The 13,833-nt window shown below is 43.7% G+C and overlaps 1 protein-coding gene across 2 annotated transcripts in view; it reads left to right on the forward strand.

Annotated features, from left to right (window-relative positions):
• The window catches only part of DIDO1 (death inducer-obliterator 1), a 1,822,440-nt gene that overhangs the window by 647,561 nt on the left and 1,161,046 nt on the right, over positions 1-13,833 (forward strand). For both annotated transcript variants that reach the window (XM_044089904.1, XM_044089905.1), the window contains exon 6: positions 10,377-10,605. In XM_044089904.1, coding sequence (XP_043945839.1) covers positions 10,377-10,605 — 229 coding nt within the window. The remainder of the gene's footprint in view (positions 1-10,376; positions 10,606-13,833) is intronic.

The raw sequence follows: 13,833 nt of genomic DNA on the forward strand, positions 1-13,833 counted from the left end.
CCTTGCTTAGGCCCAGCCCACGACGTAGCAGCCTGTTCGCCTGTGCTTCTTTCAACCGACGAACGCTTAGACGCCGGTCGGAGTTTGCAGAACAGTTTTTCGGTTCTGACTTTGCGTACATTATGCCGTCGGATCCTCCGACTCGCATTCTGCCAAAACGCAAAGAAAAGACCGACACTCGCGGTCCGCGGTTTCGGCCGAAACCATGGTTAAGCAAACGCGAGTGTCTCGGTTTCGGCGAAACCGAGAAAACTGATCAAAATACAGCTGAATCTATCTCTACAACTGAGGTCCCTGCTAACACTCTTGAATCGGCCTCAGAAATTTTACCCACTACGGTGCTTACCACTGACTTATCAGACACCATTCCCTTGGATGTCTCTACCCCAGCACGTGGTGCTGCTAGGCCTCCAGCAGCCATGTCCATAAGGCCTTCGCCAGGGCTAAAGCAGCCAAGACTACTAAAACAGTGCCTGTTAAACCCCCTCAACCAGGCCCTCTTCCAGTTCTCAAATGCTTACTTTGACAGAAGATTTAATTTCATTAATTAGAGGATCTCAATCTCACCCAGACAGGGCCTCTCAGCCCCCAGAGAAGAGACCTAGGGCAGAGCCCCATGAGCCAGTGTCCTCTGATGATTCTGCTGATGAATCAGACATAACTGACCAGCCAGAGGCTCCTTTCTCCAATTTTGAAGATTCTGATGCTGAAGAATCCATTCCAGCTGCTTCCCCACCAGAAGAATTCTCCTTTGGGGAAACCTTGCATGCCATGAGAACAGTTCCAATGGCAGCAACAGGATTTTTCAGACTCCAGGAAAAGACTTAGGACCTTTTGCACCTTCCACAGCACAGGCCCTTAGCTATACCTCCTGTTCTCTCTGTGGTGGATGATGCTTTCAATGATGTCTGCTCCGCTCCAGATTCTTTACCCCAGCCCCTGCCAAACCAGACAGATTTTACAGGGTGCCAGATACTCATCACCACCTTTACAAGGCCCCTCTTGCAGACCCGAAACTATTTCCCAGGGTCCCAAGGCAGTAGCCGACCATAGCTAAAAACCCTGTTCCTTCTGAAAGGGAAGCAAGGTCATTAGACAGATGGGGTAAAAGGTTTACACTTCAGCCACTCTCTCAGCTAGAGCTTTAAACTGTCAGTTTCACATGATACAATACCAAGAGTTTATGCTTGATCAGTTAACTAAAAAGCTAACCACTGATGAATCTCTTGATAAGAAATATGTATTAGAAATGGTAAATAACATACAGCAAGTTAGTAACCATTCTTTAAAATGTGGCTATGATGCACTGGAGGCTTCATTTAGATCAGCCATGACTGGCACTGTAATTAGAAGGCATGCATGGCTAAAGGAGCAAGCTTTACCGGATCATGTTAAATCTAAATTGCTGTATGCTCCTATGGATAAAACAAGTTTGTTTGGTACACCTGCCCAGCAGGTTATGAAGAAAATGGAAGAAAAGGCAAAATCAGTCCAGACAGTTAAAGATTTCTTGCAGGTTCAACCCCCAAGGTTTAGCAGGAACTGGCCTGCCAAAAATTGGTCCTTTCCTGACTCCACAAGACCTCAAAGGGGCAGGAATAGACGTTCCAGAGGCAGAAACCAATCCAGAGGAGGTGCCTACAGAGGACGACAGTGGCAAGGTAACAACAGAGGCACAGACTCAACACCTGCCACTACATCAACACAGCCACAGTGAGTTAATCCTAAACCCGCCTACCAGGGAACAAATAGCAGCTCCTCTAGGCGGAAAGCTAACCTTATTTTCAAAAAACTGGCACCACATAACAAAGGACAGGTGGATTTCTGAACCATAGATCAAGGTTACGGTTCCACTTCCACACTTTACCAGACAAAAGAGGAATGCCAAATCTACCTCCAAATCAAAAGACAGAGGCTCTACAACAGATAATGGAGTTGGCAAACATGAGAGCCGTGGAGAAAGTGCCAACAGCAGAGCAAGGAAAGGGGTTCTACTCCAGACTATTCCTAGTTCCAAGAAAGGAAAAAAGTTGGAGACCAATTCTAGACCTGTCCACCCTGAATACTTACATCATTGTCCCAAAATTCAAAATGCTGACCCTACAGCAACTTCTTCCCATGCTGGGCAAGGAGTGTTGGCTGGTAACTCTAGATCTCAAGGAGGCATACCTGCACGTCCCCATTCGACCAATCTGCAGAAGATACCTCAGATTTCTTGCAGGATCAGAGCACTATCAATTCTCAGCATTGCCCTTTGGCTTATCTACTGCCCAGAGTATTCACAAAATGCCTGGCATCAGTAATCGCCATTGCAGACTACAGGAATTCAAATTTATCCATACCTGGACGACTGCCTGATACAAGGAGACAACAAAAGCAAGCTGACAACAGATTTACAAAGGGTCATTTACTTGCTTCAAGCACTGGGATACACAGTCAATTTACAAAAGTCAAGACTGATACCATCCCAGACAAGGACTTTCCTGGGCGAATTGGACACAGTAAGACAAATGGCATTCCTAACTACAGAAAAACAAAAGAACTCCCTCTTTACTTCTTGGCACTAACAAAACTGAACAAGTTAACAGCAAGAAAGGTACTGCAGGCCTTGGGTTTCATGGCATCATGCATAATCTTGGTTCCATTTGCCAGACTACATATGAGAAAACTACAGTGGTACCTAAAGAATTTATGGTCCCAACACAGACACAGCCTAGAAACGGAAATCCCACTACTACCATGCTTAAAACAGGAGTTCCTATGGTGGGCTCAGGCATGCCAGTCAAACCCAGGCCTGCCCTTTCGCAAGGGTCAAGCAAGCCAGACCATCACAACAGATGCTTCAGACCTAGGATGGGGCATATGCTGGACAAATGCGTACAAGGATTGTGGACACAGGACCAACTTCACCTGCACATCAACCTAAAAGAAATGCTGGCAGTAAAACTGGCAATCCAAAAGTTCAGACCATTTCTCAAGGAGGACCACTTGATGATAAGGACAGACAACACCACAGTCATGTGGTACATCAACAAACAGGGAGGCACTCATTCTTACCCCTATGCAGAATGACTTTGGAGCTGTGGACCCTGGCACTCAGCTACAACATCCAGTTACAGGCAATATTTGTGCCAGGAAAGAAAACTCTCTAGCAGATATGTTAAGCAGGACCACATCGGATGCCCACGAATGGCAGCTGCACCGGATATCTTCAAGACCATCTCGAAGAAATGGGGAATGCCTCAGATAGATCTATTCGCATCACCTCTCAATCACCAGCTCAAAAATTCTGCACAAGGACATTCCACCCACTAGCATGGAAAGTGGACTCGCTCTCCTTCAGCTGGAAAGGCCTAACAGCATATGCATTCCCACCTCTTCCCTTGATACACAAAGTACTACTAAAAATCAAGGAGGAACGTCCAAGGATAATCCTGATAGCTCCAAACTGGCCAAGACAGCATTGGTACCCACTGCTGAGGAGCATGTCTCGAACAATATGTGGCCAATTCCCTGATGCCTTTGATGCTAACTCAGAACAACTTCAGCACCATGCATCCAAACCTAAAACGCTGCAACTGACTGCATGGAACATCACATAGCAGCTGCTAATACAGAACTTTCACAAAGAGTTAAAGACATTATTCTTGAAGCACGCAGGCCTTCAGCTAGAAGGAATTATGCTGGGAAATGGAAAAGGTTTGTCATTTGGAGTTCTGAAAGAGGAAAAGATGTATCAAACATAGATATGCCTAACATTCTGGAGTATCTGGCCGAACTACTTCATTCAGGCCTGTCCTACTCCTCCATCACGATTCATGCATCAGCTATTTCAGCAGAATACAGCTTTGATCCACCTGTTTTTTCACACCCTTTGCTCAGGCAGTTCCTCAGAGGAATCAAGAATGTAAAACCTCCAAGGAAACCACCATTGCCAGCTTGGGACTTGAACTTTGTGCTAGAAAAATTGACACTATCACCTTTTGAACCAGCAGCAACAGCAGACCTACAACACCTGTCATGGAAAACTGCTTTCCTACTGGCAATTACTTCAGCAAGGAGGGTTTCAGAACTACAGGCCTTAATGGCAGTGCAACCCTTTCTAATCTTCCACCAAGATAGAGTGTCCATGAGGACTAATCCTACATTTATGCCTAAGGTGGTATCCAGAGTGTCTTTAAACCAGGCAATCCACCTGCCTACCTTCTTTCCCAACCCACAAAACAGAGGGAAAGAATACTGCATACCTTGGATGTACATAGACAGCTACGCTACTACTTGGACAGAACAAAAATAGCAGAAAGACTGACCAACTTTTCAGTAGCCTATGCAACAGGAAGGGAAGGAAAAGCTATTTCCAAACAGACAATCTCCAAATGGATAGGAAATTGCATACGATTCTGTTACTCCTTCCATGGAAAGCCAATTCCACAGAACATAAGACCTCATTCTACAAGGGCAACAGCCACTACCACAGCCTTCTTACGAGGAGTGGCTACCAAAGACATTATTGAGGCGCTACTTGGACCTCCGTGCATACATTTGCCAAGCATTATAATTTACCTCTATATTCCAGATCCCGAGCAGGGTTTGCCACTGCTGTTCTGCAAGGGATCCTAAACACACCATAATTTACTTTTATCCTCCTCCCTAGTTGGCTATGGTATTCTACCCAGTTGTTATGACTGCAGATGCATCCATGAAGGACATAGTACAGTTTTGTACCTACCATAAATGTAGATGTCCGAATTGGATAGCATCTGCAGTCAGGATTACCCTCCCTCCTTCCCTCTGTGGTACTCCTAGGGTGTTTACCCTTCTAATAGCTAGCTAGTGGGGATTTCTTTCATGGTGTATTTGTTTGTATTTATGTACATACATGCTTATTTTTGTGTTTACCTCTATCTTTTGGAAACATTGGCATCTATCCAAAATTTTTTAGCCTTCTATAGGGCTTCTGGCATCTGGGGCAAGAAACACTGAAGAAAATGGCGTCGGCTGATGCTTTTATACCCGAAGACCAACAGAGATGACGTCGGGTGAAGTGCGACATCAGCCGAAGCCGGACCCGGACTTTGGAATCCGGCCGACTGAAGGGCTGCCTGACAGGACAACCCAGTTGTTATGACTGCAGATGCTATCCAATTCGGGCATCTACATTTATGGTAGGTACAAAACTGTACTTTCTTCGGTTTTCAGTGAGGTGCCTGCGCAGCCCTTGACTACTGCTGATTTAGAACACCAGGCGGCATCCGATTCCCAAGCGGAGATTACTAGGCCTCCACAGCCTTTACCTTTAGGCCCTTCCGACTAAATGGCTGAAGGAGATTCCGGTGCAGTTGAAACGCCTTCAGTTGCAGCAGGTGTCTTCAGACCGACTACACTCTCTATTAAATCCTGTGCAAAGCTGAAAACTCCTTTAAAAGCAAAGAAGACTGTACAACAGTCTCCAGTACAAGGTCCCATGCCTAAGAAACAGATGCTTAAGATGGCTGAAGACTTAATTACCCTAATCAGGGGTTCCCATCCCCCTCCTGATAAAAGACCTAGACAGGAGAAGGGCTACGCTTCCTCTGTCCAGGTTTCAATTTCCTCAGATTCTTCTGAGGGACAGGAATACTCTTTTCCCCCTTATGAAGACTCTGATGCTGAAGAGTCTATTCCTTCAGCATCTCCCCCAGAAGACTTCTCTTTTGGGGAAACTCTACATACCATGAGGGAACATTTCCACTGGGAAGGACAGGATTACTCTGATTCTAAGAAAAGGCTCCGAGAGTTCCTTTTGCTACCCCAGCACAAGACCACTTGCTATTCCACCTGTGTTAGACATTGTGGATGATGTTTATTCAGAATCTAGCCTTAACCCAGATTCACTACCTCCTGCAACAGCCAAACCAGACGGATATTACTTAGTCCCTGACTCTCACAAATTCCTATATAAAAGCCCTGTTGCTGACCCAGAAACCATTTCCCAGGGTCCCAAAGGGGTTAAGACCTCTATTGCTAAAAATCCTGTACCCTCTGAAAGGGATTCTAGAGCACTAGACAGATTGGGGAAAAAAGTATATACCTCAGCTACTCTAGCTGTGAGGGCCTTAAATTGCCAGTTTCACATGCTGAAATATCAGCAATATTTGATGTCTCAATTAAAACAAAAAATGATCACACATACAGAGCAGCCTGATTACAAGGAAATATAAGATTTGTTGCATGCAGCGGAACAAGTGGGAACACATACTTTGATTCATTGGAAGCTTCTTGTAGAGCAGCAGTGACAGGGTCTGTCATACGTAGGCATGCTTGGTTAAAAGAACAAACTTTACCTATTCATGTTAAAGCAAAGTTACAGCAGGATGTTTTATTTGGTGTAAAAGCAGAAGAAGTTTTAAAGAAAATGGAGGATAAGGCAAAATCTATGCAGACGGTCAAGGATTTTTTTACAGGTTCAACCCCTTCGTTTCAGCAGAAATTAGCCAACCAAAAACTGGTCCTTTCCAGCTTCTGACGGACCACAGAGGGGCAAATACAGACGCCCAAGGAGCAGAGGTCAGTCACAAGGCTCTTACAAGCCTCGACAATGGGGTGTCACAACCCAGAAAGGAGGAGAAGACAGGTCTCAAACTATCAGAAGACAAACGCAATGACTTACCCCTCAGACTGCCAAGCAAATCCCTCTTGGCAGCTCCCTTGCGGAGAAAACTAGCACTTTTTGCAGACAACTGTCACATCATCACAAAAGACAAATGGGTCCTAAATATTGTATCTCAAGGATACAGATTCCACTTTCACACTTTACCAAGGATAAAAGGAAAGCCAAACCTGCCACCAAATCAATGGGCAGAGGCTCACAAACAAATTACAGCTCTCATGGACATGAGAGCCATTCAACAGGTTCCTACACAGGAGCAAGGACAAGGATTTTACTTAAGACTCTTTCTAGTTCCCCGAAAGTGCAAAGCCTGGAGACCCATTCTGGACCTCTCAATTCTAAACACATATCTGCAAGTACCCAAATTCAAGATGCTAACACTACAGCAACTTCTTCCCATGCTGGGCAAGAAGGCTTGGCTAGTAACGGACCTCAAGGAGGCATACCTGCATGGCCCTATCATACAAAATTGCAGAAGATACCTCCGATTTATAGCAGGTTCAACCCATTATCAATTCTCTGCACTGCCCTTTGGCTTATCTACTGCGCCAAGGGTCTTCCCAAAATGCCTGGCACCAGTAATTGCATACTGCAGACAGAGGAATTCAAATATATCCGTACCTGGATGACTGCCTTATTCAAGCAGAAAGCAAGGACATTCTTTTAAAGCATCTGGCGTTTGTCAGAAACCTATTAAGTTGCCTAGGGTACACAGTAAACGAAAAGAAGTCAAAACTAGTGCCCTCACAAGACATAATATTCCTGGGTGCCAGCTTAAAAACAACGGCCCAGATGGCTTAACTCACGCCAGACAAGCAAGGACAACTGACTCAATACTTCAGAATGATGGCAACAAAGACCCAACTCCCTGCAAGAAAAATTCTGCAGGCTTTGGGATTCATGGCATCTTGCATTCTACTAATACCATATGCAAAACTGCATATGAGGAAATTACAACGGTACCTGAAAAGCATATGGACTCAACACAGCCACAGCTTGGAAACAATAATACCACTCATTCTCTGCCTTTAACAGGAGTTTCTGTGGTGGGCTCAGGCATGTCACCTCAACAAGGGTCAGCATTTTACCTTACCCACAGCCAGGCAAACTATAACAACAGATGCATCGGATTGTCTGGGGAGCACACATGGCAGGACAGTGTATTCAGGGCAAATGGTCTGCAGATCAAAGGCATCTACATATCAGTCAAAAAAAGAGATGCTAGCTGTACAAAATGCCCTAACACCTTTCAAGGACCTCCCACATCCAGGACAACTCCTAATAAAGACGGACACCACAACAGTGTTGTGGTACATGAACAAGCAAGGGGGCACACATTCCTACCCCCTATGCAGGCAGGCAATGACCTTGTGGAACACAGCACTGACCTACCAAGTTCAACTACAAGCGCAATTCCTGCCAGGAAAGAAAAACACACTGGCAGACTATCTAAGCAGAAACATCATAGATCCTCACGAGTGGAAACTAGAGCCACAAGTATTCGGAATGATAACTCAAAAATAAGGGAGCCCAGACATAGATCTTTTTGCCTCCCCCCAAAACTATCAACTACGGAAATTTTGCACAAGGACATACCACACACTAGCTTGGAAAGTGGACGCCTTCTCATTCAGTTGGAAAACATTAACCATGTATGCCTTTCCTCCACTCCCTCTTCTGGCAAAGGTGCTGCTGAAAGCCAGATTAGAGAGGCCACAAATGATACTCAATGCTCCAGACTGGCTTCGCCAACACTGGTATCCAATACTAAGGAACATGGCTCAAGGCCTATCATGGATTTTACCTCAAATTCCTCGCCTGCTCACTCGGCAAAACAATCCGATTCTACACAGCCAGCTCAAGACTTTAAATCTGGCTGCATGGCAAATTACCTAAACAACCAGTCAACACCTCTCTCTAAAGCTGTTATGGATGTGATTCTGGAGGCCCAGCACCAGGAAAGCCTATTCAGACAAATGGAAAAGATTTTGCGCCTGGAACCAGGCTAAAGGTCAAAATCCCCTTGTCCCAAATATTCCTCAGATTCTACAATATTTAACTGAGATGTTGCACAAAGGACTTTCCTTTTCATCTATTAAGATCCACGCCTCAGCTATTTCAGCTCAATACAACACTGATCCTCTTATATTTTCACATCCATTACTAAGACAGTTCCTCAGAGGGGCTAAGAACATAAGACCGCTCAGGAGAGCACCAACACCAACTTGGGATCTCAACTTTGTGTTGGAAAAACATACACTACCGCCCTTTGAACCAGCTTTTACAGCTGACTTACAGTTTCTATCATGGAAATCTGCCCTGCTGCTAGCAATAACTTCAGCACGAAGAGTCTCAGTGCTACAGGCCCTGATGGCAGGTGGAGCCTTTCATCATTTTTCATCAAGACAGAGTCGCTTTACGAGCTAATCCTTCCTTTATGCCAAAGGTGGCATCCATTGTGACCCTAAACCAAACCATTCATTTGCCCACTTTTTATCCAAACCCCCAGAACAAAGGGGAAAGGCTCCTACACTCTTTGGACATTCACAGGCAATTACGTTACTACGTGGATAAAACTAAGGCTTTCAGAAAATCTGACCAGCTCTTTGTATCCTCTGCTGCAAGATCACAAGGAAAAGCTATCTCAAAACAGACCATTTCAAAATGGATAGGACATTGTATCCGTTTCTGCTACACACACCATGGGAAATCTGTACCTGGTAACATTAGGCCCCATTCCATCAGGGCTACAGCAACATCAACAGCCTTTCTCAGAGGGGTACCAACCAAGGATATTTTGGAGGCTGCAACTTATAGTTCAGTACATACATTCACTAAGCACTATCACTTACCTCTATACTCTTAAAACCAGAGCTGGCTTTGCCACTGCAGTTCTGCATGGCCTACTAGCTTCTCCAAGCCCTGTATAGTCACCGCCCATCCTTAGCTTTGGGATTTAACCCAAGTGTGATGACTGCAGCAGTGCAACACAATAAACATAGTACAGTTTTGTACCTACCATAAATGTGGATGTTCGAGTGTTCACACTGCAGCAGTTCAGGTTACCCTCCCTCCATCCCCTCTGACCTAGCTGATCTTTTCTATACCTTTCTATCCTGTACAACCTTTGTGGTGTATTTGCTTTTAACTGAAGGTATTCCTTTTATTAGCAATATGTATTGTCTACCTACTTGGGGGCACCTGACATCTGGGGCAAGAAAAACTGAAGAAAATGGCGTCTGATGCCTCTTGTATACCCCTGGGAAAAAGCGACAGCAACTGATGCCGGACCAAGACTTTGGAACTCTGGCTGACTGTGGGACCGCCTGACGGCAGGATAACCCAAGTGTGATGACTGCAGCAGTGTGAACACTCTAACATCTACATTTATGGTAGGTACAAAACTGTACTTTTTTCTCCCACCTGGGATGCTGTTTTTCCTTGATATGCAGATTTGACCGATCAGCTGTTGCGCTGTTTACACCTGTTAATGTCAAGGCAGATATTGTTGATATAGCACTGAGCCTTGTATTCTAACACCCATTGCAGTGTGGAGTTATTTCAACTTGTTTCTGTTTTGGTTCTGTTAAACAACTAATGCGACTGGTTTGAAATTGTGTGGATTTCTTTTATGTATAAGATTTAGGAAGTTTAACGTGGATGATGGAAGCTAGTAAGCTACACTAATCTCTGCTTAATTTTATTTTTTGTTTTTATTTATTTGCAGGTAGTTCAGAAGTCTCCCATGGAGTCAAAGAAGCTGTTTCCAGACATGAGTGAAATTAAGATGAAGAATGTGGTGGTGGTAGTCCATAAAATGGAGGGTGCTCCTATTCAGACGGTCAAAGACCCAGCCTTTGAATACAGTGCAGTGTCATGGGCCAGTGATCATACTTACAATGCTGTTAAACCTGAAAAGACTGCATGCATTGCATCATCAGCATTTTACAAATCACGTATGTATCACCCAAAGATTTACTTTGGTTCCTACTCTGAGTCTGTTTACCCACTCTCTCAGCAGATTGTCCTTGTGTAATTCCGTCTTGTTTTCTTTTGATTGCGTTTTGCATAACTGAAGTGGTTCACTAAAAGCACATACTGTAGTTTATTGCTGATTGTCTGTATTGGTTGTTAGATCGTGTAGGTAGGTGTGTGCACGCGCGTATTTATATGGGTCCAGTGATACTGGCTGAATTTTACTTTAGTCAGCTCTCCTGCAGTTTGTTTGGTCGGCAGGGAAGCTGATTCACATTGCTGCGTGATTGACATAATGTCAAAGCTGTGGAATATGCCCTATCCCCAGTACTGTGTGATGTCATAGTTGGTATATTTAAGTATCAGGGAGTGTGGGTTGCAGGGGGTATTGCCCTCCTGCAAAAAGCATCTTTGATTGCATGCTCCAAAGTTTTATGTCTTGGAGCATACGCATTGCATGGTCAGTCTTGTGCAGTTAGTTTTTTTTTGTTTTTTTTTTTTTTATTTGTTTTTTTATTTTATTTTTTTGTCAAGGTTGTGTGCATCTGTTTTCTAAAGAGTAGATTATCCTCAACACACACATGCATTGTTTGCGCCTTGTTTTATTAAATTTCAGCATTGTTCCTTATTACTACATTATTATTTTGTATAGGGTTGATAATTTATGGTGGACAAGCAGTTAGGGTCAGTTAATGTAGCATGTAAGTATCCCTCCTATTGTTTACATAGCCTACAAAAGTGATAGGAGTTTTAAATGTTCCTATTTTTTTTCTTCCTCCTCCCTCTTGAAGGGTTGCAGATGTTGAACTATTGCAGGTAGGCACAGAACTTATCGTAAAATGTTGAGGGTGTTTTCGTGGCGCTTGTGGAGCATAGACATTATTCCGGCAACTGCATAGCATTGGAATTCTTTATATTGGCGATCTCCAACCTTTTTTGCACCAAGTACCGGTTTCATGTAAGACAATTTCGCCCCTGACCGGCCATTGTGTGTGCATAATAAAACATAATAAAGTGCATATTTATTTATTTGATATTTGTGTACTGGGAAGGTCCAACTGGACTAGAAGTACATTTTCATCCGAGACCCGGGAAGAATAATAAGACAGTTGACAATAATTACTCCCCCCAAAAGTGTACTTTCTGCTTAACAGGATAATATTGATCTACTATGGTGTATAGGTATGTAAACCTAATGGCAACCTTATTGACTTTGAGTTTATAAGAGCAATATTTAAAATCTGTCCTTATTTGTGGCTCTGTCCAGATTTATTGTGCAAGAGGTTGATTGCATACCTCTTAGAGTAGACCAAGAAATATGGACAAAGCCATAAATAATGGGTAGACAAAGGCCCAAAAATGGGAACAAATTTTAAATATTGCTGTTACAAAGTTAGTAAGTTGATAGAATAACAGGTTGGTTGTTAGCATGAATTTTCTGAAGGGTATGAAGTCTGAGTCTAAAATGTATGTTATTATTTTCTAACTTCAGTCTTTAATTCCTTGCCAGTGATTTGCCAGAAAACCACAACTTTATGAAAAACTGATCTAAATATATGAGGCAAAAAAATGGACTTCTTGTGAAAATCTGTACAGTTGAGAGGTTTGGTTGAGTGGTATGGTTGAGAGGTAAGTAAACCTAATGGCAACCTTATTGACTTTTTAAATATTGCTCTTATAAACTTAGAATCTGTCCCTCTTATTTGGCTCTGTCCCAATTTGTGAGAGGGGGTTGAGTGGTATGCTTGAAAGGTACACAAACCTCATTGCTACTGCTTCTGTTGCCAGGGATCACTCTTCAGACACGCACACTTCTGCTTTCATACACGCATTCACTTATATGTGCAGACAAAAACATACGCACACAGTCTCTTCTACATTCATGCATGCGTTCACTCACACACGCAGAGAGAAAAACGTACACTTTCGGTTTCCTTGACTTATTTTTCATTCGCTGAACAGCAAAAGTGCTGCTTAGCAAATGTAAAATAACAGTTCGCTCAGTCTCACTGCTCATTCTCTCATACATACATACATACATACATACATACATACACACAGTCTCTTCTTTCACAGACAACCAGAAAGGAGAGACTTGACTGAATAATACCAAAACAATTCACCAAAAAGTTCAGTCGGAGGCACATATATTCAAAACATACATTCTGCTTTCATGCAAGCATTCAGTCATACATGCAGTTTGACACAAGTGCACTCATACACATATTCATTTTTTCGTTTAATCTTTGCCTGGTGGCCCGGTACCAATTGATCTATGCCCCAGTACCAGTCCGTGACCCGGTGGTTGGGGACCACTGCTTTATATGAACATTGAGTTGTGTTTTTCTTATTTGTAGATGTTCGCAGTGTTTCACTGTTGCAGTCATTACATTTGGGTTATCTGCTTGCAGTAGCCCTCAGTCGGCCTGATAAAGTCTTGGGTCCTACGTCTGTTGCGGTCTCTTCTTCCGTGACGTCAGGTCGTCAGGGGTATAAAACATGCAGCTGATGTCATTACATCAGTCTTTCTTGACGTGCGGTGCCCGAAGCAGAAGCAGTTCGCAAGTGCCGGTCGGCCAACTACTGAAATTTTTCATTTTTCTTGTTTCAGAACCTAAGTCTTCAACTAAAAGCTAAGTACCCCATTGGGGAAACTTTTTCTTGCTCTAAACCAATGTCAGTAAATGTAAATAATTGCATTTCTTGTGGAAAGCAAATACCTCATAAAGATTTTCATTCGTACTGTATTTCTTGCCTAGGTCCTGACCACGACGTACCTCGCTGTCAGTTTTGTGCCTTATTTAAACCACAAACTATGTTGGTATATTTGTGCTTCTAAATTTTGTGGTGCTCGGTTCAATTATCCTGATATGTCTTCGGTAAGCCATACGACTACCGACATTCCAAAAAAACGCAAAGATAAACAGAGACAGGCCGCCCAGTTCGCCGGTACTCAGTGAGGCGCTTTCCCAGCCCCTGATAGCTGCTACTTCAGATTCGCAGGCCTCTACTGACACCCATTTGAGTCTGGTATTCCACGAGATGCTTCAACTGTGGAACCTGCGGATATCTCTACCTTGGATGGGTCCGGAGCCGCTGTGCAGGCACCGGCTTCTGAGGGTTTATTCAGGCCTACTGACTTGCATGTTAAACCAACGCCATCTTCTTCCATGCCTAAAATCTCGAACCATGCCTTGAAAACTGATGCC

This window comes from Protopterus annectens, chromosome 12.part0 (assembly GCF_019279795.1).
Source record: "Protopterus annectens isolate FY-2018-M chromosome 12.part0, PAN1.0, whole genome shotgun sequence".
In the NCBI taxonomy this organism is placed as follows: Eukaryota; Metazoa; Chordata; order Ceratodontiformes; family Protopteridae; genus Protopterus; species Protopterus annectens.